A 22,331-nucleotide genomic window follows, 5' to 3' on the forward strand; every position below is an offset into this window, starting at 1 on the left:
TAAAATCGGATTAAATACTATCAACCATATCTTGTGGTTATGAGAATTAAATGAGATAATGCATATAAAACGCCTGGCTCAAGGTAAGCATTCCTCAAATGTTAATTCTTTTCCCTTAGGATCCAGACACACCATGAAAGCGGTTTCAAGTTACAAGTAAATACTGGAGTGCTTATCTCAGTAACTTTAACTGGACAAAGTCATAAAACAAATGGAAAAGTATACCCTTTAATGCTATGCAATACCTTGTCTTAAAGTTCTTGAGAAACATCCGTTACTCTGTCCCAATTATTCCCTTTTTTTTCAACTGAAGGAATAGCTATAAAATAAAGAAACTAAGAGTCAGCTAAATCCTCCTTCAAATAAAATAAATAAAACACACAGAAGAGAATCTATCTAGTTAAAAACCTTCAAAGGATGACGATCGTCCATGTCCAGGCCACATAATCCCAGTTTTAACAATTAATGCCTGATCCTGTTTTTTACATCCCAGTTAATTTCCTAATCTTGTCAGAACTTTCATTTAGTTCAACAGAGATGGAAATAGATGTTTTAAATTAAGATTTAAGATCAGATTATTATATCACTTCACAGTATTCACATTTTAAGATTGATTATTATACATGGGAAGAAGTGTTGTTTGCTAGCCACCAACTTTTCTTGGGTGGTATGACTATATTTCACCCTGTACCAATTTATAAACTGGGTTTAATTATGCACGAGTGTGTGCACACAATTATATCTTGTTAAGCATTTTTTTGCTAAGTTTTTGATAAACAGCCAATCGTGGCGTGTCATCAAAGCCTGAGAAGACTAAATAAGAAGACTGTTTAACAGGAATTTAAATATATTCGTGTTTGAAAGAATCATTAGAATGTTTTCCTTAGTCTTGATGCATTTGGTAGTTCTTCAGAAAATCTATCGTCAACCCTTGTATGTAGTGTTTATTCCAAATTGTTGCAAATATATATATTTTGAAGTTTGTTTAGTGAGGGTCAGGGAATGTAATGAAGTGCCAAAAATTCCACTTGACCTACGTACTCTACAGTCAACAGAAAAGCACTCCATTTTTGCAGAGCTCTGAGTTAAATGCACTCCTCAAAGCAGATCAGCTATCAACTGGGAAAGCTTAATGCAGCACAGTTGGACTAGAAGGTAAATGCAAATCCTATCCACAAAAGCCAGAATTTTTAAAGGATTGTGATTATATTAAGCATAAGGTTGCACAATGGCTGCACAGGCTGACTAGTCTCAGAGTCCAGAGTCTTCATTCTTAATCAAACTCAGGGTCAAGTTCTATGCATCTGCTATCATAGCTTAAGACCAGGAATTCGGAATAAGCTATCATCTCAAGATCCCGTCAGCCAGAAACCTTTATTAATAGCCATTTTCACAAATTGACATTACAGTGATAGGCCCTGGAAGGTCCTCTGGTACCTTCTGAATCATCATATAAGTGGCAAAACTGTCTCTATAAAATACAAGTGTCAAATGCATTTTCCTATAGCCTGCTTCTTTGGAAAGGCAGAGAGGCAGAGTGAAGATGAAGTTAGTGGGAAGGAGGACCTAGCAAGATGGTTTACTTGCTGATGGATAGTAGCTGGTGGTTGAGAGCCAGTAAAGGGGTTAAATAATAACTAGGGAATCATTAACCTTTTATGAACCAGAAAATTGCATGATGTGCTCAGTGTTAATGTAAGAGTCATCTGACAGCAGAGTATAGGATGAAAGAGGTAGAAAGAGGAGAGAACCCAGGAGGTCCCAGGGGAGTTGCAATTGGATTGGAGTGATGGATGTCAAAAGGAAAGTAATGGCCAAAATCTTGAGATTTTTCAAAGGAAAAGTCCACACAGTTTTCATTTGTCTCCCATATCCAGTCAGCCATAGAGATACATCTGAGATTTCAATGATAAGTTCTTATGAAAATAGTCCCCCTGATAGCATTATTTTTAAAAGCAAAATGAGATATTGTTTAGAAGGGTGCTCTTTTCTCTGTTTTCCAAAAACAGACATGGGAAAGATGATGATGAGGTTGTAGCAAACTAATGAAATAGGATGAATCCGATTTTGGCAGGTGTGTATTAATCAAGGCCTCTATATGCTGCTGGTTGGGATGGACAGCCAACATATCGGAAAACCCGTATATGCAATGTATCTCGAGAATGCAGACTTTTCAAAGTTTCATACCTTTAAAACCAGTCACATAGAGGAGAAAAGTTTATGCAGATAAAATTGTCCATGGTAGCACTGTTTGCAACAGTGAACATTTGGAAACAATGTAAGTGTTCAGTGATAGGGGAGGGTTATGTAGAACAGGATACATCATATTGCCTTAGTAAAGTGTAGTTCATGGTTTTTATTTTCTTTCTGCTTCAACTTGGAGAAATGCTGTGTTAAATGTTAAATAAAATCAGAGATACAGTCTTTTGCATACTCAAAGAGAGCATAATTATAAATATGGGGGGAAAGTTGTGAATGTAGAAAAGACTATAAAAATATTTACTAAAATGTTGATATTTGAGTTGTTGGATTGTGAGAGTTTCGTTCCTGTGTTTCTTTTTACCCCCTAATAATGGTATAGGAGGAGACATTGAAGTTAAGGGAACAAAGAAACCAGGCTTTGGAGTTAGGCTGATCTGAATGCAAGTCTTGGCTCTGCCACTTACTGGAGGTATAACCTTGGCCAATTCATTCAACTCTAAGCTTCCATTTTGTCATCTGTCAAAGGGAGATTATAAAAGAACTTATTTCTGTAGTGAGAAGTATATGAATAATGCTTTTGAAGAGTCTTGCATAGTACTTAGCACATAAGTACTAAATAAACATTTTACATCAATGTATTTTTTTACATGTATTATATTACATGTATTATTATTACAGTATTTTATAGTGAGGGTAATATAATTATTAATGAAATAAATATAGCAAGAATTACCAAGGCAGTGCAGGCTAAATTACTGCTAAATTTCATGATTTCCAGAAAAGTCTTTATCCCATCTCAGGATCTTTTTCCAAAACTTGAGTTTCCTCACTGTCCTGACTCAGCCAGTTTCCCAGAGTCCCAGTGAGACTATTTCACATGTTTGACAAGCTACATCACACCCCCATTCTCATACCCAATCCCCACTCTTTTCTGTCTCAGACACCCTGTCAGCCTGGCTGGCATATTGTCCCCTGGTCTTAGTTCCAACTCTTTTCACCCTCCAAGTGATAGTTTGCTAATGTGATCATCTAGTCTGCCGGCCTTTGGGGCAGGCATAAGGAAATTGGAAATAGGCACAGGTCTCTCTATGCCTCTTATGAAGAGCCTCCTCTGTTAGAAGAGTCTCCCTAAGAGACTTCTAGTTCCCTTGCTTTGTTGTATAACTTCTCAGAGTGATTTTCATGATCAGAATTTCCTGCCAAGACAAACAGAACACCAGCTTTATGAAAGCCTGATAAGTAAGAGATTTTTGAAGCCAGCAGGGCCATACTCTGTGTCCCAGTCACCAATATAAACACTCCTAGAATCTTATCACCTACATATCCACCTAGAATCTTATCAACTACATATTCACCTGGAATCTTATCAACTACATATCCACCTAGGCCTGGTGCTGCCCTTTGGAAGTACTAGAACTTTTGTTGTCATGACTATTAGTATATTCTAGATATTGCTGAAGTCTTTTTCCGTATTTTCATTTCCATGATAAAAATAATACATAATTATGGAAGATTTAGAAAATAAATAAAGTCTTTCCACAGAGCTAAATTTAACTAGTTGACCAGATTTCCTTTGTGGCATGCATTTGGCAAGCCAAAACAATCTCAAATTTGTGAGGGGGGTGTAAGGACTCAAAAGAACTTTTATGTACACATTATGCATGCACACATTACTCAGAGAAAATAAAAATGTCTTAGAAATGGGCAACTTTTAATAATGACTTAGGAAGTAATGTTATTTGTTGATTTTTAAAAATAGCTTTGGAAGAATATATTTGCTGCAGATTTTAGGTGCAAATAAACATTATTGTAGGAGACTTGCACTTTGTAAAATAGGTTGAAAGGAAAGTTAAAATCTTCCCTTTTGCATTGACTCTAAGGAAGTTGTCCAGCTGTTCATAGAATTCCAAGGTGAAAAAATGATACGGCTGAATAGACAAATCTCATGGACTAATGCCAATTGAATGCCTCGTTGAAAGTAGAAACTGTTGAGCTGGGGCTATTTTGTGAAAGTAAACCAATATTTAAAGCTTCTCTGTGGTCTTCATGGATATTAAATAAAATATTCTACAAAAGCATGTCAGAGGCAACTTAAATGATAATGACCTAGAAATATAAGGGTTGTATCAGAAAACAATGGAGACAAAATAATTCGTCCACCCTGTCTTTAAAATGACACTGTAGGTATTTCTGATGTTTTGGTGGGGAGAAATTAGATATGCTTAAAGAATGGACTTCAAAGCCCACAGCCATCACCCTTCTCTCTGGTCGTCAGGGGCCATGCTGGTGACGCTCTCTGCCTCCCATCCAGGCCTCTGAATGCTCAGCTCTGCTGTGCTTTTGAGCACGTTATGTTTTTCTGTGCTGCCTTCTGGCACTCCATTCTTTTTCTGTACACTTTGGTCTTTCACCCAACCACAATACCTGATATCCAAAGACTTGCAGACATGGATATTTTTACTGGAAAATGAGGAACCTGTGCAAATTATTATTTTCTTTTACTCTCTCTCTTCTTTTCTTTTTTTTTCTCTTTTCCTGTGGGACAGGGGTTGTGAGTTGTTTGAAATAAGCCAGAAGCTTCATAGCTCCTTTGCTTTTGTGTTTGAAATGGCACCCTGATCACTTTAAAGAGCTAATGTACTTCCTATGGGCCTGAAATTTCTCAACTGGACTCCCATGGCAGAATTTGGCCTGGTAGTTAAGAAAATTAATTACTCTGATCGCGAGGGTGAAGCAATAGTTCCCAACTCCCCATAGTAATCATTAAAATGTCATCTACTTAGGAGACATCTTGGCATGGGATTTATAAGGTTTGTGAGCTGAGGACTAAGGTTCAGTGATCCTTCCAGCAGTGCCTCCTCGTTCTAGAGGAAGGCTGTGGGAGATAAGGTTTTAAGACGGGAGTGAAATTATTACTTTAGATCTTTACATTTAACATTTGAATGGTAACATTCACCACTGAAAAATAGGAAACAACAAAACCTGAAGTTGCTACCATCGCATCTATCATTGTTGTCTCTCTTGTTAAGTGATGGCCAACTGTATGAGGGTATTTCCCTCATGAGAGGTAAAATTTTTAAGTTGCCCCACCCTTCTCTACTATGAATCTTGGCCTTTAACCTAATGGAAAGAATTTGGAATCAGAAGACATAGTCTCAGGCCCCATTCTCAGCCCTTAGAAACTGTACAACATTGAGAAAATCTTTCAAAGTCTGTAACCGTCCCTTTTGTTCAGGTGTGAATTAAGTCAAATAAATTCATATTTGTGAAAATGTTTGGTAACTGTAAAATTCTACCTACACATTCCTTCAGGAAGTCTCAAATGAGTGCCTGCTACATTCCAGGCCTGAACAAAATCAGGGGTTGGAAAAGTGTGGCCCACAGGCCACACTCAGCCTGCCTCCTGTTTTTGTCAATAAAGTTTTATTGAAACACACATCTATTTGTTTATGTTTTGCCTATGGCTGCTTTCATGCTACAAAGGCAAGAGGTCACAATAAGTCACAACAAGGTACACAAGGCCAAAAATATTTACCATCTGACCCTTCACAGAAAAAAATTGCTGACCCTTCAACTCAATGTTAAATGCATAAAGAGGATTCCTACCCTCAGGTATCTTATCGTCTCCTGAGGCAGATAAATTAGTAAACAATTATAATAAACATGATGCAGTATCTAAAATGCTAGGAGAATTCTAGGCAGCAGCTGAAATTTAGCTTAGAAAAATCAAAGGATGCCCCTCAGAGGACATGAAACAAGCTATCTTTAAGGATGTTGGCTTGGCAGACAACAGACCTACTATAGGGCGAGAGAATACTCTGTACAAGAACATGGAAGAGAACTGCAATGTGGTAAAGAAATGGTGAGTCCTCTGGAAGGATTAGAGAATTAGGAATTATAAAGAGAATAAACAGTGGCAGATTATGACCCTCTAACGTTGTAAACAAGTTAAATTGTGAAGAATACCATACAGTCTGATAAGGAGCTTGAAAGTCTTTCTGTAGGCTAAGCACTGTCGCTCACTCATTTAATCCTAGCACTTTCAGCGGTTGAGGAGGGAGGATCGCTTGAGCTCAGGAATTCCAGATCAGCCTGGGCAACACAGTGAGAACTCATCTCTACAAAACATTAAAAAATTAGCCAGACATTGTGGCATGCATCTGTAGTCCCAACTACTCAAGTGGCTGAGACAGGAAGATCACTTGAGCCCAGGAGTTCGGAGGCTACAGTGACCTATGATTTTGCCGATGCACTCTAGGCAACAAAGCAAGATCGTGTCAAAAAACAAAAACAAAACAAAACGAAACCTGTCGACATTAGGAAAATCACTGAAGGATCTGAAGTGAAGAGGTAAGGTAATGAAATTTGTATTCATAAAGACCACAGTTTTTATAAGAGTGAAGGACAGCTTGTAGAAGGGCAACACCAGAAGTAGGGAAAACAGTAGAATGCTGGTATAGTAGTCCAAGCTAGAGATCCCCAGCTAAGGGAGTGATAGGGAGAATGGGGGGGAGTGATAGGGAGAATGGGGGAAAGTGATGGATACAAGAGGCATTGAAGCGGTAGATGCAACGGAACATGTGCACCAAGTACATGCGAGAGGTTAGGAAGACGAAGGATTCCAGGATGGCACCCAGATTTTGAATTAGCTGAATGGTGATATCCTTAACTTACATTTCACATAGGAAAAGGACCAAACTGGAGGCATGAAAAAAGCAGAAATTTTGTTAACATAATGTGACTTGCTCATTGTTATATTCTATTAGCAAAATCCAGTCAAGGATAAGATATATATGTTGGGAATGCAAGAAAGGTGATTGAGATCTAGGGACAAATTTTGGAGTTGTTGGTTTAAAGATGGCAATGGGGTAAGGTCATGAATGCCTCCAAGGGACCATGTGAACCCAGAAGAGAGTCAAGGGTGAACCCAGAAGAGAGTCAAGGACAGATTCCTAGAGACTTCTAACATTGAATGGGTGGTCAGAGAAAGAGATACCAGAAAAGGAGTCTGAGAATGGCACGTATATTGATAGAAAAAACATTTGGCAAGAGCAAAGGTATATTTTGTGATGAAAACTACTCATTACACAAGGAACACCTAGAATAACCTCAGCTTAACAGGACACTGGGCAGAATTTATAACAATGACCAGTTACTGTTCTTACCTTCACCCTTCAGCTTTAAAAAAAAAAAAAAAAACACAGGAATAAATATAATCTAGCAAAGAAAAAAATGATATTCTATAGCATAGCCAGGTCCTGAAAATATAAAGAACTAACCTGGCTTCTTCTGCTCTTAGAGCACTGGCTCCAGAAGGGCAGAAATTTGTGTCATTTTGATTCCTGCTATATCCCCTAGCACCGTGTCCTACATAGATACTCAATAATTTTTGTTGAACAAATGGAATCGCATTACTTCATTGAACAAGATGATAATCTAATAGCCAGTGAGTGGTTCCAGGTAAAATCAACTACATAAGCCTAGTGTATTAGTCCATTTTCATGCTTCTGATAAAGACATACCCAAGACTGGGAAGAAAAAGAAGTTTAATTGGACTTACAGTTCCACGTGGCTGAGGTGGAGAGACCTCAGAATCATGGCGGGAGGCAAAAGACACTTCTTATATGGTGGCAGCAAGAGAAAACAAAGAAGAAGCAAAAATGGAAACCCCTGACAAACCTGTCAGATCTTGTGAGACTTATTCACTATCACAAGAATAGCACGGGAATGACCAGCCCCCATGATCCAATGACCTCCCGCTGGGTCCCCCCCATAGCACGTGGAAATTCTCAGAGATACAATTAAAGTTGAGTTTTGGGTAAGAACACAGCCAAACATATCATTCCATCCCTGACCCTCCAAATCTCATGTCCTCATATATCAAAACCAATCATGCCTTCCCAACAGTCCCCCAAAGTCTTAACTCATTCCAGCCTTAACCCAAAAGTCCACAGTCCAAATTCTCATCTGAGACAAGGCACGTCACTTCTGCCTATGAGCCTATAAAATCAAAAGCAAGCTAATTACTTCCTAGATACAAAGAGGGTACAGGTATTGAGTAAATAGAGCCATTCCAAGTGGGAGAAATCAGCCAAAACAAAGGGGTTACAGGCCCCCATGCAAGTCCAAAATCCAGTGGGGCAGTCAAATTTTAAAGCTCCAAAATGATCTCCTTTGACTCCAGGTCTCACATTCAGGTCATGCTGATACAAGAGGTGGGTTCCCATGGTCTTAGGCAGCTCTGCCCCTGTGGCTTTGCAGGGTACAGCCTCCATCCTGGCTTTCATAGGCTGGCATCGAGTGTCTGCAGCTTTTCTAGACAGACAGTGTAAGCTGTTGGTGGATCTACCATTCTGGGGTCTGGAGGATGGTGGCCCTCTTTTCTCATAGCTCTACTAGGCAGTGCCCCAGAAGGGACTCTGTGTGGGGACTCTGACCCCACATTTCCCTTCCGCAATGCCCTAACAGAAGTTCTCCATGAGGACCCTGCCCCTGCAGCAAACTTTTGCCTAGGCATCCAGGTGTTTCTATACATCTTAAATCTAGGCAGAGGTTCCCAAACCTCAATTCATGACTTCTGTGCACCCACAGGCTCAACACCACATAGCTGCCAAGGCTTGGGGCTTCCACCCTCTGAAGCCACAGCCCAAACTCTACGTTGGCCCCTTTCAGCCATGGCTGGAGTGGCTGGGATGCAGGGTACCACATCCCTAGGCTGCACACAGCACAGGAACCCTGGGCCCAGCCCATAAAACCACTGTTTCCTCCTGGGCCTCTGGGCCTGTGATGGGAGGGGCTGCCATGAAGGTCTCTGACATGGCCTGGAGACATTTTTCCCATGGTCTTGGGGATTAACATTAAACTCCTTGCTACTTATGCAAATTTCTGCAGCTGGCTTGAATTTCTCCCCAGAAAATGGGTTTTTCTTTTCTACTCATTATCAGGCTGCAAATTTTCTGAACTTTTATGCTCTGTTTCCCTTCTAAAACAGAATGCTTTTACAGCACCTAAGTCACCTTTTGAATGCTTTGCTGCTTAAGAATTTCTTCCACCAGATACCCTAAATCATCTCTCTCAAGTTTTAAAGTTTCACAGATCTCTAGGGCAGGGGCAGAATGCCACCAGTCTCTTTGCCAAAACATAACAAGAATCACCTTTGCTCCAGTTCCCAAGTTCCTCATCTCCATCTGAGACCACCTCAGCCTGTACCTTATTGTTCATATCACTATCAGCATTTTTCTCGAAGCCATTCAACAAGTCTTTAGGAGGTTCCAAACTTTCCCACATTTTCCTGTCTTCTTCTGAGCCCTCCAAACTGCTCCAACCTCTGCCTGTTACCCAGTTCCAAAGTCACATCCACATTTTTGGATATCTTTTCAGCAACGCCCCACTCTATTAGTACCAATTTACTGTATCAGTCCATTTTCAAGCTGCTGATAAAGACATACTCAAGACTGGGGAAAAAAAGAGGTTTAATTGGACTTACAGTTCCACATGGCTGGGGAGGCCTCAGAATCATGGCAGGAGGTAAAAGGCACTTCTTACATTGTGGAGGCAAGAGAAAATGAGGAAGATGCAAACACAGAAACCCCTGATAAACCCATCAGATCTTGTGAGACTTATTCACTGTCACGAGAATAGCATGGGAAAGACCAGCCCCTATGATTCAATTACCTCCCCCTGGGTTCCTCCCACAAGATATGGGAATTCTGGGAGATACAACTAAAGTTGAGATTTCGGTAGGAACACAGCCAAACCATATCACCTGGAATCTTAGAAACTTGATATTTTCAGACTAGTACTAGGAAATATTCCATCTTAAGGGTATTGGTAAGCAAGTTCTTCCTCTCAAGTTTATCTCCCCTCACCTGATATTTTTCTTCTCATCCTGACAAACAAGCAGAGCTCTTCTGATTGTAAAAATAATAATACTTTTAATGGGGCTGTTTGTTTTTCTTGTAAATTCGTTTAAGAACCTTATAGATGCTGGATATTAGACCTTTGTCAGATGCAGAGATTGCAAAAACTTTCTCCCATTCTGTAGGTTTTCTGTCCACTCTGATGATAGATTCTTTTGCTGTGCAGAAGTTCTTTAGTTCAATCAGATCCAATTTATCAATTTTTGCTTTTGTTGCCATTGCTTTTGGCATCTTCATCATGAAATCTTTACCCGTGCCTATGTTCTGAATGGTATTGCCTAAATTTTCTTCTATGGTTTTTATAGTGTGGGGTTTTACATTTAAGTCTTTAATCCATCTTGAGTTTATTTTTAAATATGGTATAAAGAAGGGGTCCAGTTTCAATTTTCTGCATATGGCTAGCTAGCACTATTTATTAAATAGGGAATCCTTTCAACACACATTGGGGCCTGTTGGAAGGTGGTGGGGGGGTGAGATGGTGGATGGGAGGAAGGAGAGCATCAGGAAGAATAGCTAATGGCTGTTGGGCTTAATACATAGGTGATAGGAAGATCTGTGCAGCAAACCACCATGGCACACGTTTAACTATGTAACAAACCGGCACATCCTGCATAGTTACTCCTGAACTTAAAGGCTGGAAAAAAGAGATACTCTTAATATTAAGACTGCATGTTAAAAGGGTGCAAGCACTACAATGAATGAGTTCTAAAAGAGGCTGGCCACACCAAGGGAGACTCAGTCAGGGAATCTGTGACCACCCATCAGTGATGGGTGGAGCCTATTAGATCAATTACTGCAGTACATAGTAAGATTGCCAGTTCTTCTGGTTTCTTATCTGGGATTAGTAGCAGATCTTGAAATACAAAAATTTATTTCTACATCTTCTGTCATAATTCTCACTACTAAATAACTTCTACCACTTCTAGCTCCTATCAGGTCAACCCCAACTTCCTTGTCTATCGTTTGAGATCCAATATTGCCATACTACCTTGAATTATTTAGCATCAGCTGAAGAAAAAAAAATCACCTTGATTTAAAAAGCTTGCCCTCTGCTTTTAAGTGTATAAAGAAATTTGGTTCCTTTGTTTTATGGAGCAAACTTCAAAGTGGAAGGGAGAAAAAAATCAAGCAGACCTCAAGTCACCTGATTTCCAGTCCACTAAACCACACTCTGCTTTCTTGCCAATACCAATACTCGATTGTGTTTCCAGGGAAGAAGGAATGGTAAAACAAAGAGTGAGAAAGCTGAGCCAACTGTGATAGAGGCACAGGCCAATCCCTCAGACTCCTTTTTTCTAATTGAACACCAGATATAATCCCAGCCCTTTAAATAAAATTACCTAATTAATCCTAATTAATTAGTGAGCCCTTATACTTATAGAAGGGGTTTTCTTAGTGTTTGTCTTCTCACCCTCCCCACTTCCCAGCCTCTACTACATTTCTTTCCATCTAAAAAGAAAAGTTTCATTTTTAGGGGTCCTTTTTAAAAACAATTTCCATGTCAACACTTATTAATGCTTGTGTGTGTGTGTGCATGCATGCCTGCATATATACACTTAGAGCACGTTTTTTTAGAAGGCAGTAATGGTGCTGCCTTTTATCACCTTCTTTCTCCTCTTTAAATGGAAAGCACTGAACCCAGATGCCCAACCACGGAAGATATTCTTCCAGAAGCAGCATCTGGCTTCCTGGCAAGCCCTTCAGGCAAGTTGTTTGGGGAGCATTGCTGTTGTCTCTCGGTCTGTCACGTGTATCGGATACCGTGGCCTCTCTGGCTGGCATGTCCCGGTAGCTGCCAATTCCTTTCAGTTCACCTTTAATTCTGAGAAACTAGTTTCCTCATTTTCATTTCTTACTGGACTTATTTTTCTCCCCACTGCCCATAGGAATTCCAGGACAAACCTAAGTCCTCACTGCTTTCTGCCTGTCAAGCTCCTTTCCAGACCTCCGTCTTTTGAACCCAAATGAAAACCTCAGCCATTTACTCCTACATTAAAATAGGTTATTTTAAATAATATTTCTTAGCCACTTCTTGTCAGCAAAGCTCCTTGTAAACTGTGGAGTTGTTCCCTGAAAAGAAAAACAAAACATTCCATCCGAGTCATTTATTCTGGTCTGTACACAAGACATGAAAGTGTTCTTGACATTTGCGTATTATTTAGTTAAATCGTATTGGCTCCCTACATCCTTGTCACACCATGAACAAAAGAGCATCACGGGGCTGGGAAAGACGAGACCATGCTGCAGTTAGTCAAGGCTGTGCAGCCTTTACACATAGCACCCGCTCCAGGAAACTGCATTTCTTAAAGTGGCTTTTTTTTTTTTTTTTTACCTGTTAATATATATTTTTTAATTGTGAAGGATCTTCTGGGGTTTTTTATGGATAATTGTTAAGAACACAGAGTCCGATGGTAGCCCACGCAACAGGAAGCCGTGACAAGGTGCTGACAAGTCCGGCAGCAGTACCCAGAATGCAGAGGAGAAAGCAGAAATTAGAGCTGCAGGGTGACATCCAGGAATACTTAACACAGGGTATCTGCAAATTTTCATGTCGTTGGGGGTTTTTTTTCTCATGCAAGAAAAAAGTACATATTATATATGAGATTTCAGTTCTCAAGACTGTAATGTCTAGGCTGAGAAAAGGCTGAAGTTGAGCAATGGACAGGAGGAAATCTCAGCCATAAATAATATTTTGTCTGTAGCTAGTAGCAGACTCAACCCACACTTGACTTTGAAGCAGTACATAACTAGAACCCTAGGCTTCACTTGAATGAGAGTCCCTAGGGGGCAAAGAAAGGAGGTTAGGGGCTGTCTTGGTCAGGCCATTGGGAAAAATCTTTTTTGGAAGTAGCTACAAAACAGTAGAGCTCAAATTTAAGGTTAGCATTTTTGAGCCTATTATGTTTCTGCCTCAATGACATTTTTTGGTCTGTAATTTTTCCCCAGCTCCATTCATTAATATGTAAAAAGAAAGTTTAAAAATACATGCCAAACTCACAAGTTTTACACTACATTATTGCCCTTGGTATAGAGGTTCCTGTATCTTATTTCTGGTCATTTCTTCTCCTCTTCTATATCCTACCCATATTCTTTTTAACTAAACTGTTTCCTCATACATTTTCCCACTGTTCTCTACCTTTCCTCCCAATTTTCATCATCCTCTGCAGATTCTTTCTCTTGTCTGTACTCTGAAAACTCACTTCACATTCAAAACATTGTTGCCTACATCATCTGTCCACCCATTTATTCATGAAACAAATACAGGTTGAGTACTTACTGTGTGGTAGATGCTGAGCTGGAAATGAAGACACTTTTACCAGGAAAGCAATAAAGCTCTAGGATCTGGAAGCTTCCCTTCCCATGTCTGGGAGTGTTCACATCCCTCAATCTCATTCTTAATCCCCATTTTCTGGCTCTATATCCTTCCTCTTCTAACAGGAATTTGTAAACCAGCCTATTTTTAACAGGCATTAAGTCAGTCCTTCCACTGGACTAAGTAAACCCCTTCTCTTCTTTCTCATTTCAAAGAGACAAGTAGAACACATTGGGACAGAACCACTGTAAGGAGTGGTCAAGACATAGGTTGGTTCTCTGGCACTGAAAACACCTCTTTTCCTGCTCTCCATGAACTGATGGTCAATAGACGCCTCTTCATAGTCTTCCCTATATCAATTTTGTACATTCATTTCTTTACTTCATTTATTGATTTTCATTTACCTCCCATAGACTTTGTGATACGAAAAGATAAAGAAATCACTCCAAATGAACTTTTGTCTAATTAATCTGTGTATCTGTTGTTGGGCATTAAAACAGATTAAATTTGCTTACATAGTGAAAAGGCATGTAAAGTGATATGTTATCTAAATCAGAATTTTTTTCCATTTGGACACTTCATAGCAATCATTTCACATCTCAGAAAGATTCCATTCTCAAACACATCTCTTCTTTGATAACAGCACAACTCTGCCCTCGCAACTCTGCCCTCTTGGCTTCCTGCTCACCCATCTTTTCCACTTTTCTTTCATTTCCAACTGCCATTCCAGAGCCACGTACTTCCCCTGGTGCTAACTTTCAAGTCAACAGAAAGGAATTCCATTCTCTCTCCTGGTGCCACATTTCCTATTTAGGGCCAAATATTCCCCACAGAGATATTGAGGCATTTTACTGCTAGTTTACATGTCCTACTATATTTTTCTAACTAGTGGGAAAAAAGAAATAAATGCATGCCCTGCCCTCTCTGACCTCATCTTCCTTTCATATCACATTTAAAATAACCAATTCCTGGAGTGGCAAGCTCTTAAAGCAATTCATACTTCCCTGGCAATCACAGAAATGTACCCTTCATCTTGGCAGAGGAAGGCCTATTTCTTCCACCTGTTGTCACATTCTTTTTATTCTCTGCATGGGTTTCCCACACATACACCCTATAATAAGTTAGATAAGGTTAGAAGCAGGTGGCTACATAGAGAATCAAAAGAAATGTTCATTGTCATGTACTAGAAATTTCTGATCCCAAAGCACTTTTTTTTCCAAGAAATGGTAATATATAGAAAATTGGCCTGCAGTTAGTTGTATGTAGGATTGTAGATACTGGGGAGAGTGGGGGCGGGGAAGGTGATGACCAGAGAGAGCGTTTTGTTCATCATGAATGCAGCTACCTGAAAAACACTAGCTAATTAGCAGTCTGTAGCCACACAACACAGCAGTTTAGTATAAGAAGTGAACAATACTTTACCTAATTGAAACTACAGAGCAGACTTAGGTAGGCTGAATGTAATTACACAGATTGGAAGTCAGCCAGGACGCCGAGGTTAACAATCCCTTCACTCACAAAAAGCACCACGGGAACTTTAATGACCACAAGTGGTAAGGGCCGCTATCCTGCAGCCCAACGAAAGGCCTCACCTCTCGCAACCGAGACTCCATCAGAAGAGCCTAATGGCGTCAACTAATTGCTAGAAAAAAAGACTGCCCTCTATCGACGCAGATGCACCTGTGCTGTGTGATTCATTCACCAAGCACAGTAAACACTTTGAAGTACTAGGGCGAAGGGGGATTCGAATGAATGAGGGCATCGAGGGGGTCAAGTGGTGGACAATGGGAACTGTGAAGTCTCCTCTGCCTGCCGGTCCTGTGGCCAGCACTTCTGCTGCACTAGCTTCCCTAAAAGAGGCACACGACTTCCCAAACTTCAGTGTGCTCACAAACCAAATTACCTAGCAATCTTGTTAAAAAATGCAGATTCTGGGTCGGGCACGGTGGCTCACGCCTGTAATCCCAGCACTTTGGGAGGCCGAGGCGGGTGGATCACAAGGTCAGGAGATCAAGACCATCCTGGCTAACACGGTGAAACCCCATCTGTACTAAACATACAAAAAATTAGCCAGGCGTGGTGGCAGGCGCCTGTAGTCCCAGCTACTCGGGAGGCTGAGGCAGGAGAATGGTGTGAACCTGGGAGGCGGAGCTTGCAGTGAGCCGAGAGCCACTGCACTCCAGCCTGGGCGACAGAGCAAGACTCCGTCTCAAAAAAAAAAAAAAAAAAAAAAATGCAGATTCTGATTCAAGAAGTCTGGGATGAGGCCTGAGATTCTGTACAGAGAACAAGCTCCCAGGTGCCACTGCTGCTGCTGGTCTGCAGACCACACTTTCAGAACAGGATCTAAAGACAAGAAACAGGAGGAGGAAAGAGGTTCTCTGTGGCCAAGAAATCAAAGTCTGGGCTAAAAGAAAGAGGCCTTTAACATGGGGTTTGACACCCAGAATTATCAGGTTTGCATCATTTGTCCTAGGAACTAAATGAAGCAGAAACATGGAGTGTCCAAAATAATAATCCAATCCAAAACCCACTCTCAGAATGGCTTTTTCCATGGGGAGAAGAAAGGGTAAAGAACATGGTCTCTGAATGTGCTTTATAAATGAGGTGCCTACTCTGCAAAGTGTCCAGCTGTAGTGCTGTGGCGGGGGATATCAGCAGTGGTCTGTCAGGACCTGCAAGAGCCAAAAGTGTCTGACTCTCAAGATGAATCAGGAGAAGACAAGATGGCAGAATGCAAATTGTCAAAGCTTAACCTATGAACAAGGATGGGAGTAATAATTTTCCTTCAAATGTTTGCAAAATAAAATCAAAGTTGCTGAAAAACGTGGACCTTTTTAAACTTTTTTTTTTTTTGGAAACGGAGTCTTGCTCTGTCACCTAGGCTGGAGTGCAGTGGCGGGATCTTGGCTCACTGCAAGCTCCGCCTCCCGGGTTCAAGCAATTCTCCTGCCTCAGCCTCCCGAGTAGCTGGAACTACAGGCGCCCACCACCGCGCCCAGCTAATTTTTTGTATTTTAGTAGAGACAGGGTTTCATTGTATTGCGCAGGCTGTTCTCGAACTCCTGAACTCAGGCAATCCACCGGCCTCGGCCTCCCAAACTGCTGGGATTACAGGCTTAAACTTATATTATGCAAACATGGTTTACTGCTGTGCTACCTAGACTTCCATAATAAAGCCTCAGTATAGCATTAAAAACTTAATTGTTGGTTAGATTAATTTGTTTTCTTTAGTTATTTCCTCAATGCTTTTTATACTAATTTCTATGTATTTTGTGACTTCTTAATGACAGAATTCACTTTAGATGCTTGAAAAGAAACACACACACACACACACACACACACACACGGCAAGACCCAATTAATCACTGGTGGGTGCAGTATGGTTTTCTACGTTTAGACATGCTGCAAACATGTTGTAAACTAGATAAGGCTGGAGTTTAAATATACATTTATCCTAATATATACCTCATCAGTATAGCTGTAAAAAATGCCGTTACTTGCCAACAATATATAAATTTAGGATATCCTTCAAAATTTATCATTTGAAGTGTTCAGCTACCTGAAGCTGGCAGGGCAAAGTACATATACAAGCAGAAGCACATAAGCACCAATGAATGAAGCATGCCTATGGAGTGCCTGCTCTGTGTTCCATACTATACGCAGGAAAGTGGGGAAGATAAAAGTATGCAATCGGAAGTCTAAGGTTTTGCCTTTGCAGTGCTACTAATGTAACAGGAAGGGAACAAAACACTTAAGAAAAAACAGAACAGAGACTAATTAACTGTTAAACAGTATGTGCAGCCTGTAATTCAAATGAGAAATGGGCTGAAAGAGTTGAGAAGTCTCCAGTGAAAGGTGGAGCTGGTGAGATTTGGATGTTCCATGGAGTGGCTGGAGAAAAACCAAGAGGGAACCAGGATATAGGTGTGAGCAGCCTGTCCTGTGGCCAGAGGCAAAGGAGAAGGAGAGACCTGAGTGCAGGGTGGGGCCAGGTTATGGGTGGGGCTGGCAGAAACTTTTCTTGGAATCTGACATCTCAGGCTATAGGAAACCAAGGCAGGTTACTGAGCAGTTGAAAATTTTCTGCTTTTGTATTTAAGTACAGTCACACACCACATAATGACACATCCATCAATAATGGACCTTACATATGATGGTGGTCCCATGAGATTATGACACTGAATTTTTGCTGTATCTTTTCTATATTTCAATACACAAATACCACTGTGTTAAAACTGCCTGCAGTATTTAGTACAGTAACATGCTGTGCAGGTTTATAGCCTAGGAGCACTAGCCTAGGTATGTAGTAGGCTATACCATCTAGGCTTGTGTAAGTACACCCTATAATGTTCACATAACTGTGAAATTGCCTGATGATGCATTTATCAGAATGTATCCCCCTCGTTAAGTTACACACTGCCATCTCAAACAACCTATCCATTGGTCCTATGTGAAATGGACTTAGGGATGGAGGGGCTGAAGGAGGAGGCTGGAGCAAAGCCGAAAAGCCAACAGTTCTCTTAACGTGACTACGGAGCAATTGTTTTGGTGTTGGCTGTGGAGCTCATTGGGAAGAGAGGAATTCCTAGGGCAGCTTTGAAGTAGGTCAGGAGTATTTGCTGGTATTTTTGATATGAATCTCCACAAAGGACTGGAAAGAGTCTCAGACAGTGCCACGGGGTGCAATCTATAGATTAAAGAGAGTGGTGATGCCACTGATAAAACCAGGTCATCTGTGTACTCTTACTGAGCACCTACTGTATGCCAGGCACTGTTCTAGGAGCTTATCACACATCGGTCAACTTAACAAAAACCATCCTTGCCCTCATGCAGGTTAAAAGGGGGAGTCAGTTACAGCCTTTTGCGTAGGAATGACATGAACTGACTTCCGTTTTAAAGGATCACTGTGTTGATAATACATTCTAGGTGAACAAGAGTAGACACAGAGAAAAACTGTAAATTATCCAGTTGCCAATTTAATTAGAAAGCAGTATTTGTGGGTGGACAGTGCTGTGTGCATCTGCCTCTGATAGGTTAAGAGAATCTAAAGAACTGGGCTCCAGCCCCAGCTTCAGTATGAGGTTCCACAGTGACTTCGGGCACGTCACTTCACGTCTCAGCCACTGTTTTATCACCTTATCATAGAAATAATACCTAATTTATCCACCTTCGTGTGTGTGTGTGTGTGTGTGTATGTGTGTGATCTAATGACATAAAGAAAGTAAAATCCAAGAGTACATACTGTTGCTTCAAGTTTGCCACAATTGGAAACCCAAGCAGAGAAATTTGATCTTACATTAAATCCAGTAGCTGGAGTGGAGAGGTCACTGGATTCAGAAGCAGAAAACCCAAGTTTGCATCCTAGGTTTATGACTCTAACCGTGTCACCTTGGATAACAGCTTCTCTGAGTGTCAGTTTCCTCTTCTGTTACAATAACTAATACCTCAAAGGACTTTTAGAAAATTCAGAGTTACATGTGAATGAAAGCCCACTATAAACTCTAAATCATCGAAGAGACAAAGTTGTTTCTTACCGCCCTGTCAGGCTCTGACTGCAACCATAGAGAGCTGTACTACTACCCCTGGTGTAAAATTGTAATTAATCCTTCCTCATATGTGGGTTAACTTTAATCCTTCAGGGCAGGAATCATTTTTTCCTGGACCTTGTAGTGTTCCATTGAACTGGTAGAGAGTCGAGCAATAGGAGGTATTTAACAAATCATTTTAGCAAGTGGGTAAGTGGAGGTGTGATATTAAAGGAGGAAATGTAGGTTTGGGAATTAGGTTTTTAGAGGAATATTTCAAACCATGAAAGTGCGTGCATTTACCAAGCACGTTCAGAGCCCCTGAAAAAAGGATGGAGTTAAACACAACTTTCGGACAAGCATAGTAAGAATAACTAGCCAGCAAAGGAAACAAATGTAGAAAGCAAATTCACAATGATCAGCATTATAAGAGTTTGAAGAGCATCATCAAATAGTAATTCAATACACAACTTCTGCTCCAAAAGGATCAAAAAACATTTCAATTCGCTATTTCACAGAAATTTCAATCAGAAATGTCTAATAACCTCCACCCACTTATCTAATAACCACACTGTAGCACAGAGATAACTCAAGTTCCTCAGGAGAGCTTCAAGATTCAGAAGTTCTTTCTGAATTACCAAAGGATAACAATGTGGTGTCCATTGTAATTTTAATACTAATTTTGTTGTTTGATTACTGTTAATCCACATATGATAAGTGTTTTTGACCAGAGCATTTGCTTAATCAGAACCTTCTATACTCCATCTAAGTAAAAGAAGTTTTATTGGGAATGAAAGAAAATTGCACATAAAACCTTTTTTCATAGCCTGTTTCTTAAGGACACACTTACCAGTCAATCTTGTGACATACCTAGCCAATAATCTCCACTGCCTCTCCAAAGCCCACTTCTTTGTGTCTTTTTAACTGACATTTTGGAATTCACCTGAAAACACCAAGAATTTGCCAAGACAAATTTGGCCTGTGGAGAAGACACCATATTCAACACCAATCTGGAGAAAACAACGTACTCTGCTCTTTTAATTCATTATGATTTTAACATTTATTATCACATCATTATCACAATGTGAGGATTATAACTTGTTCTCAGAAAACTGGCCCCTAGGCAATAAAGAGTTAAGACCAGAAAGTTCACTCCCTGTGCCCTTCCTTTTTTCTTATCACAACCCCTCCTTCCCTGTGGTTCCACAAAATGAATAATGCCTTAGACATAGTTATGGCAATGCTAATATTTGAACAGTAGAAGATACCTTAAGACCTTCATCAAGATTTTTTAAGGGCTCATTTAATGTCAGTGTCAAGGTTCTGTGAGGAATAATTAATATAACAAAACAAGGTCTATGTGCCCATCGATTGCCAGGGAATTTATGCAGGTAACTCATTAATGCCGGCGGGGGTTCAGCATGTAAATCCCGAAGCCTCGATGAGGAAATGGGACCAAATGATTTTTCCCCCTATAAAAAACACAAACAATGACAAGTATAAAAGCAGATAACCTGAATATCTATACAAACAGCTATATGGCTTGTAAAAGTTTTCCATTTACATCCTGTCACCTCTTCTTTGCGCATGTATAAAAGATGGGACAATTATTTCAACAAACCTACCCGTATAAATCAATGCAGCTTTGCTGTGGGAAGACTGGGTGTTTAAGGCATTTAATATTTCAGCATTGCCAGATTATCACCAGGATCCATTTCGCTTTGTGGTCAAGTGCATGATTAGCACTGTGACAGGGTATTGGCCATTTTCATATGAAGATCTGCAAATCCTAGTAAACAAATACCAGTTGGAAAAATTAAGAACAAGTCTGTGGACTGGAATGCACCCTACTTGTAATGGGAACAAAAAGCTGGCAATCAATTCTAAAGAAAAAGCTAAATCACAGCAGAATGACCTACTTTAAGGCATTTGCCAAAGAGGCAGTGTTTTTAGACAGCTCTTCTGAAGTAGCGTCTTTCTGTCTATGCCATCTGCAGATTTATTACTCTGCCTGAAAAAAACAACCAAAAAAAAGAAAGAAAAAAAAGCTTTATTTGAATGATACTGAGAGCCTGGTCTATAGGAAAGATTCCAGTATTGTGGGTACCACACCCACACCTACTGATGTGGTCCAAGGTTTTGCTTTAGAGGCACCTAATTAAGAAACCCTGACTCATTTACATGGAGACGTTTGATCTAAATTACACTCCAAACCGCACCAAATTGGGAGCATCTGTGAATGTGAAATGTTTGTTCCCTGTGACGGCTAGAACAGGGCCAGCTCTGGACGGCACATGTTCAAGTGACGAAAAATATTTCACATGTAACGTACTTCTGAGACCCACTTTTCCACTAATAATTCATAGTGAACCTAACCAAGTATCTGTACCTCCACAATTATTTCAGGCTGTGAAAAATTATGTCACTATTTTTTTCCTGCTGCAAGAAAGAAGTAGAAGACCACCTACTTTGTTTGCTGTCATTGATAAAGGGCCTTAACTGCAGCCAATAGCAAAAGGCAAACCTGGATAGCACAAAGGCTGGTCACTATATAGATATATAAATCTCAGCTTGGGATCCACAGACACAGAGCAGTGATCTAAAGGGCTAAGTCTCAGTTACCCCCTCCATCACTGCCCTAACCTCTCCAGCCTTTCCGCTCGGCTTGCTGGTTCTCAGCAAAGCTTTGCCTTCCAACTCTACTGAGGCTGTACTTGTATGCAAAAGAGCCAGCCCTTAGGATGAGGTGAGAATATTGATAGGGTAGAGGTAGCATCAACTGCAATTAGAGGACATGTCATTTCCACTGGGTAAAATATCTAAGAAAGTAAAAAGAAAACATTTCTGCCATTGGATGTGATGAACAGTACTCAGCCTACAGTTCACATGAAAGAGTGTTGTATTTCAAGTATAATAAACAGAGTTTTATAGATACAGTCAATCCTGCACTTTGGTACCTGATGGCCGCTTTACCTTATTCGGCTATATATCACCTATATTTCAGTGGGAGTCCAAGGAAAAAGAAAGAAACTTTTAAAAAAATAACCTCAGGTTCTTTTAAGAAAGATATTAATGCATTTATCTGATGTACTGTTTTTTGCAGTAGCTAGAATGAGATTTGAATATATTAATATTTTCAGCAGCAGAGCCCAGGGACCCCAGTTAATAACTTATGGATGGCTACATAGATATACTTTAGACAGAGGTAAGGTTTTCAGCTCTCATGTTGGTAAGGCTCAGACAGATCGAATGAACGGGGCTGTTCTCCACGAGTCTTTGTTGTGGGCATGCATTGTAATGGTATGGAGACAGAGTTCTTCTGGTTGTCTACACAGCCTGGATTCAATAAACTGTTATATATGCATATTA

The 22,331-nt window shown here is 40.3% G+C and overlaps 1 protein-coding gene and 1 long non-coding RNA gene across 10 annotated transcripts in view; one reads left to right on the forward strand and one right to left on the reverse strand.

Annotated features, from left to right (window-relative positions):
- The window catches only part of ARHGAP15 (Rho GTPase activating protein 15), a 638,999-nt gene that overhangs the window by 576,040 nt on the left and 40,628 nt on the right, over positions 1 to 22,331 (forward strand). The window contains exon 14 of one of the 6 annotated variants that reach the window (XM_063790436.1): positions 6,240 to 15,494. The exons of 4 other annotated variants lie outside the window; for them this stretch is intronic. In XM_063790436.1, the coding sequence (XP_063646506.1) occupies positions 6,240 to 6,255 (16 nt within the window). In that variant the 3' untranslated portion in view covers positions 6,256 to 15,494. Of the gene's footprint in view, positions 1 to 119; positions 2,425 to 6,239; positions 15,495 to 22,331 lie in introns of those variants that run through there. One more of the 6 variants, XM_016949756.3, reaches the window with a different exon arrangement.
- Positions 1 to 22,331, reverse strand: part of LOC104005193 (uncharacterized) — a 269,037-nt gene that overhangs the window by 76,332 nt on the left and 170,374 nt on the right. The window contains exon 1 of one of the 4 annotated variants that reach the window (XR_008546786.1): positions 246 to 316. The exons of the other annotated variants lie outside the window; for them this stretch is intronic. This is a non-coding gene — a long non-coding RNA (uncharacterized LOC104005193). Of the gene's footprint in view, positions 1 to 245; positions 317 to 22,331 lie in introns of those variants that run through there. 4 annotated transcript variants of the gene reach the window in all.

Source organism: Pan troglodytes, chromosome 13 (genome assembly GCF_028858775.2).
Source record: "Pan troglodytes isolate AG18354 chromosome 13, NHGRI_mPanTro3-v2.0_pri, whole genome shotgun sequence".
Classification (NCBI taxonomy): Eukaryota; Metazoa; Chordata; class Mammalia; order Primates; family Hominidae; genus Pan; species Pan troglodytes.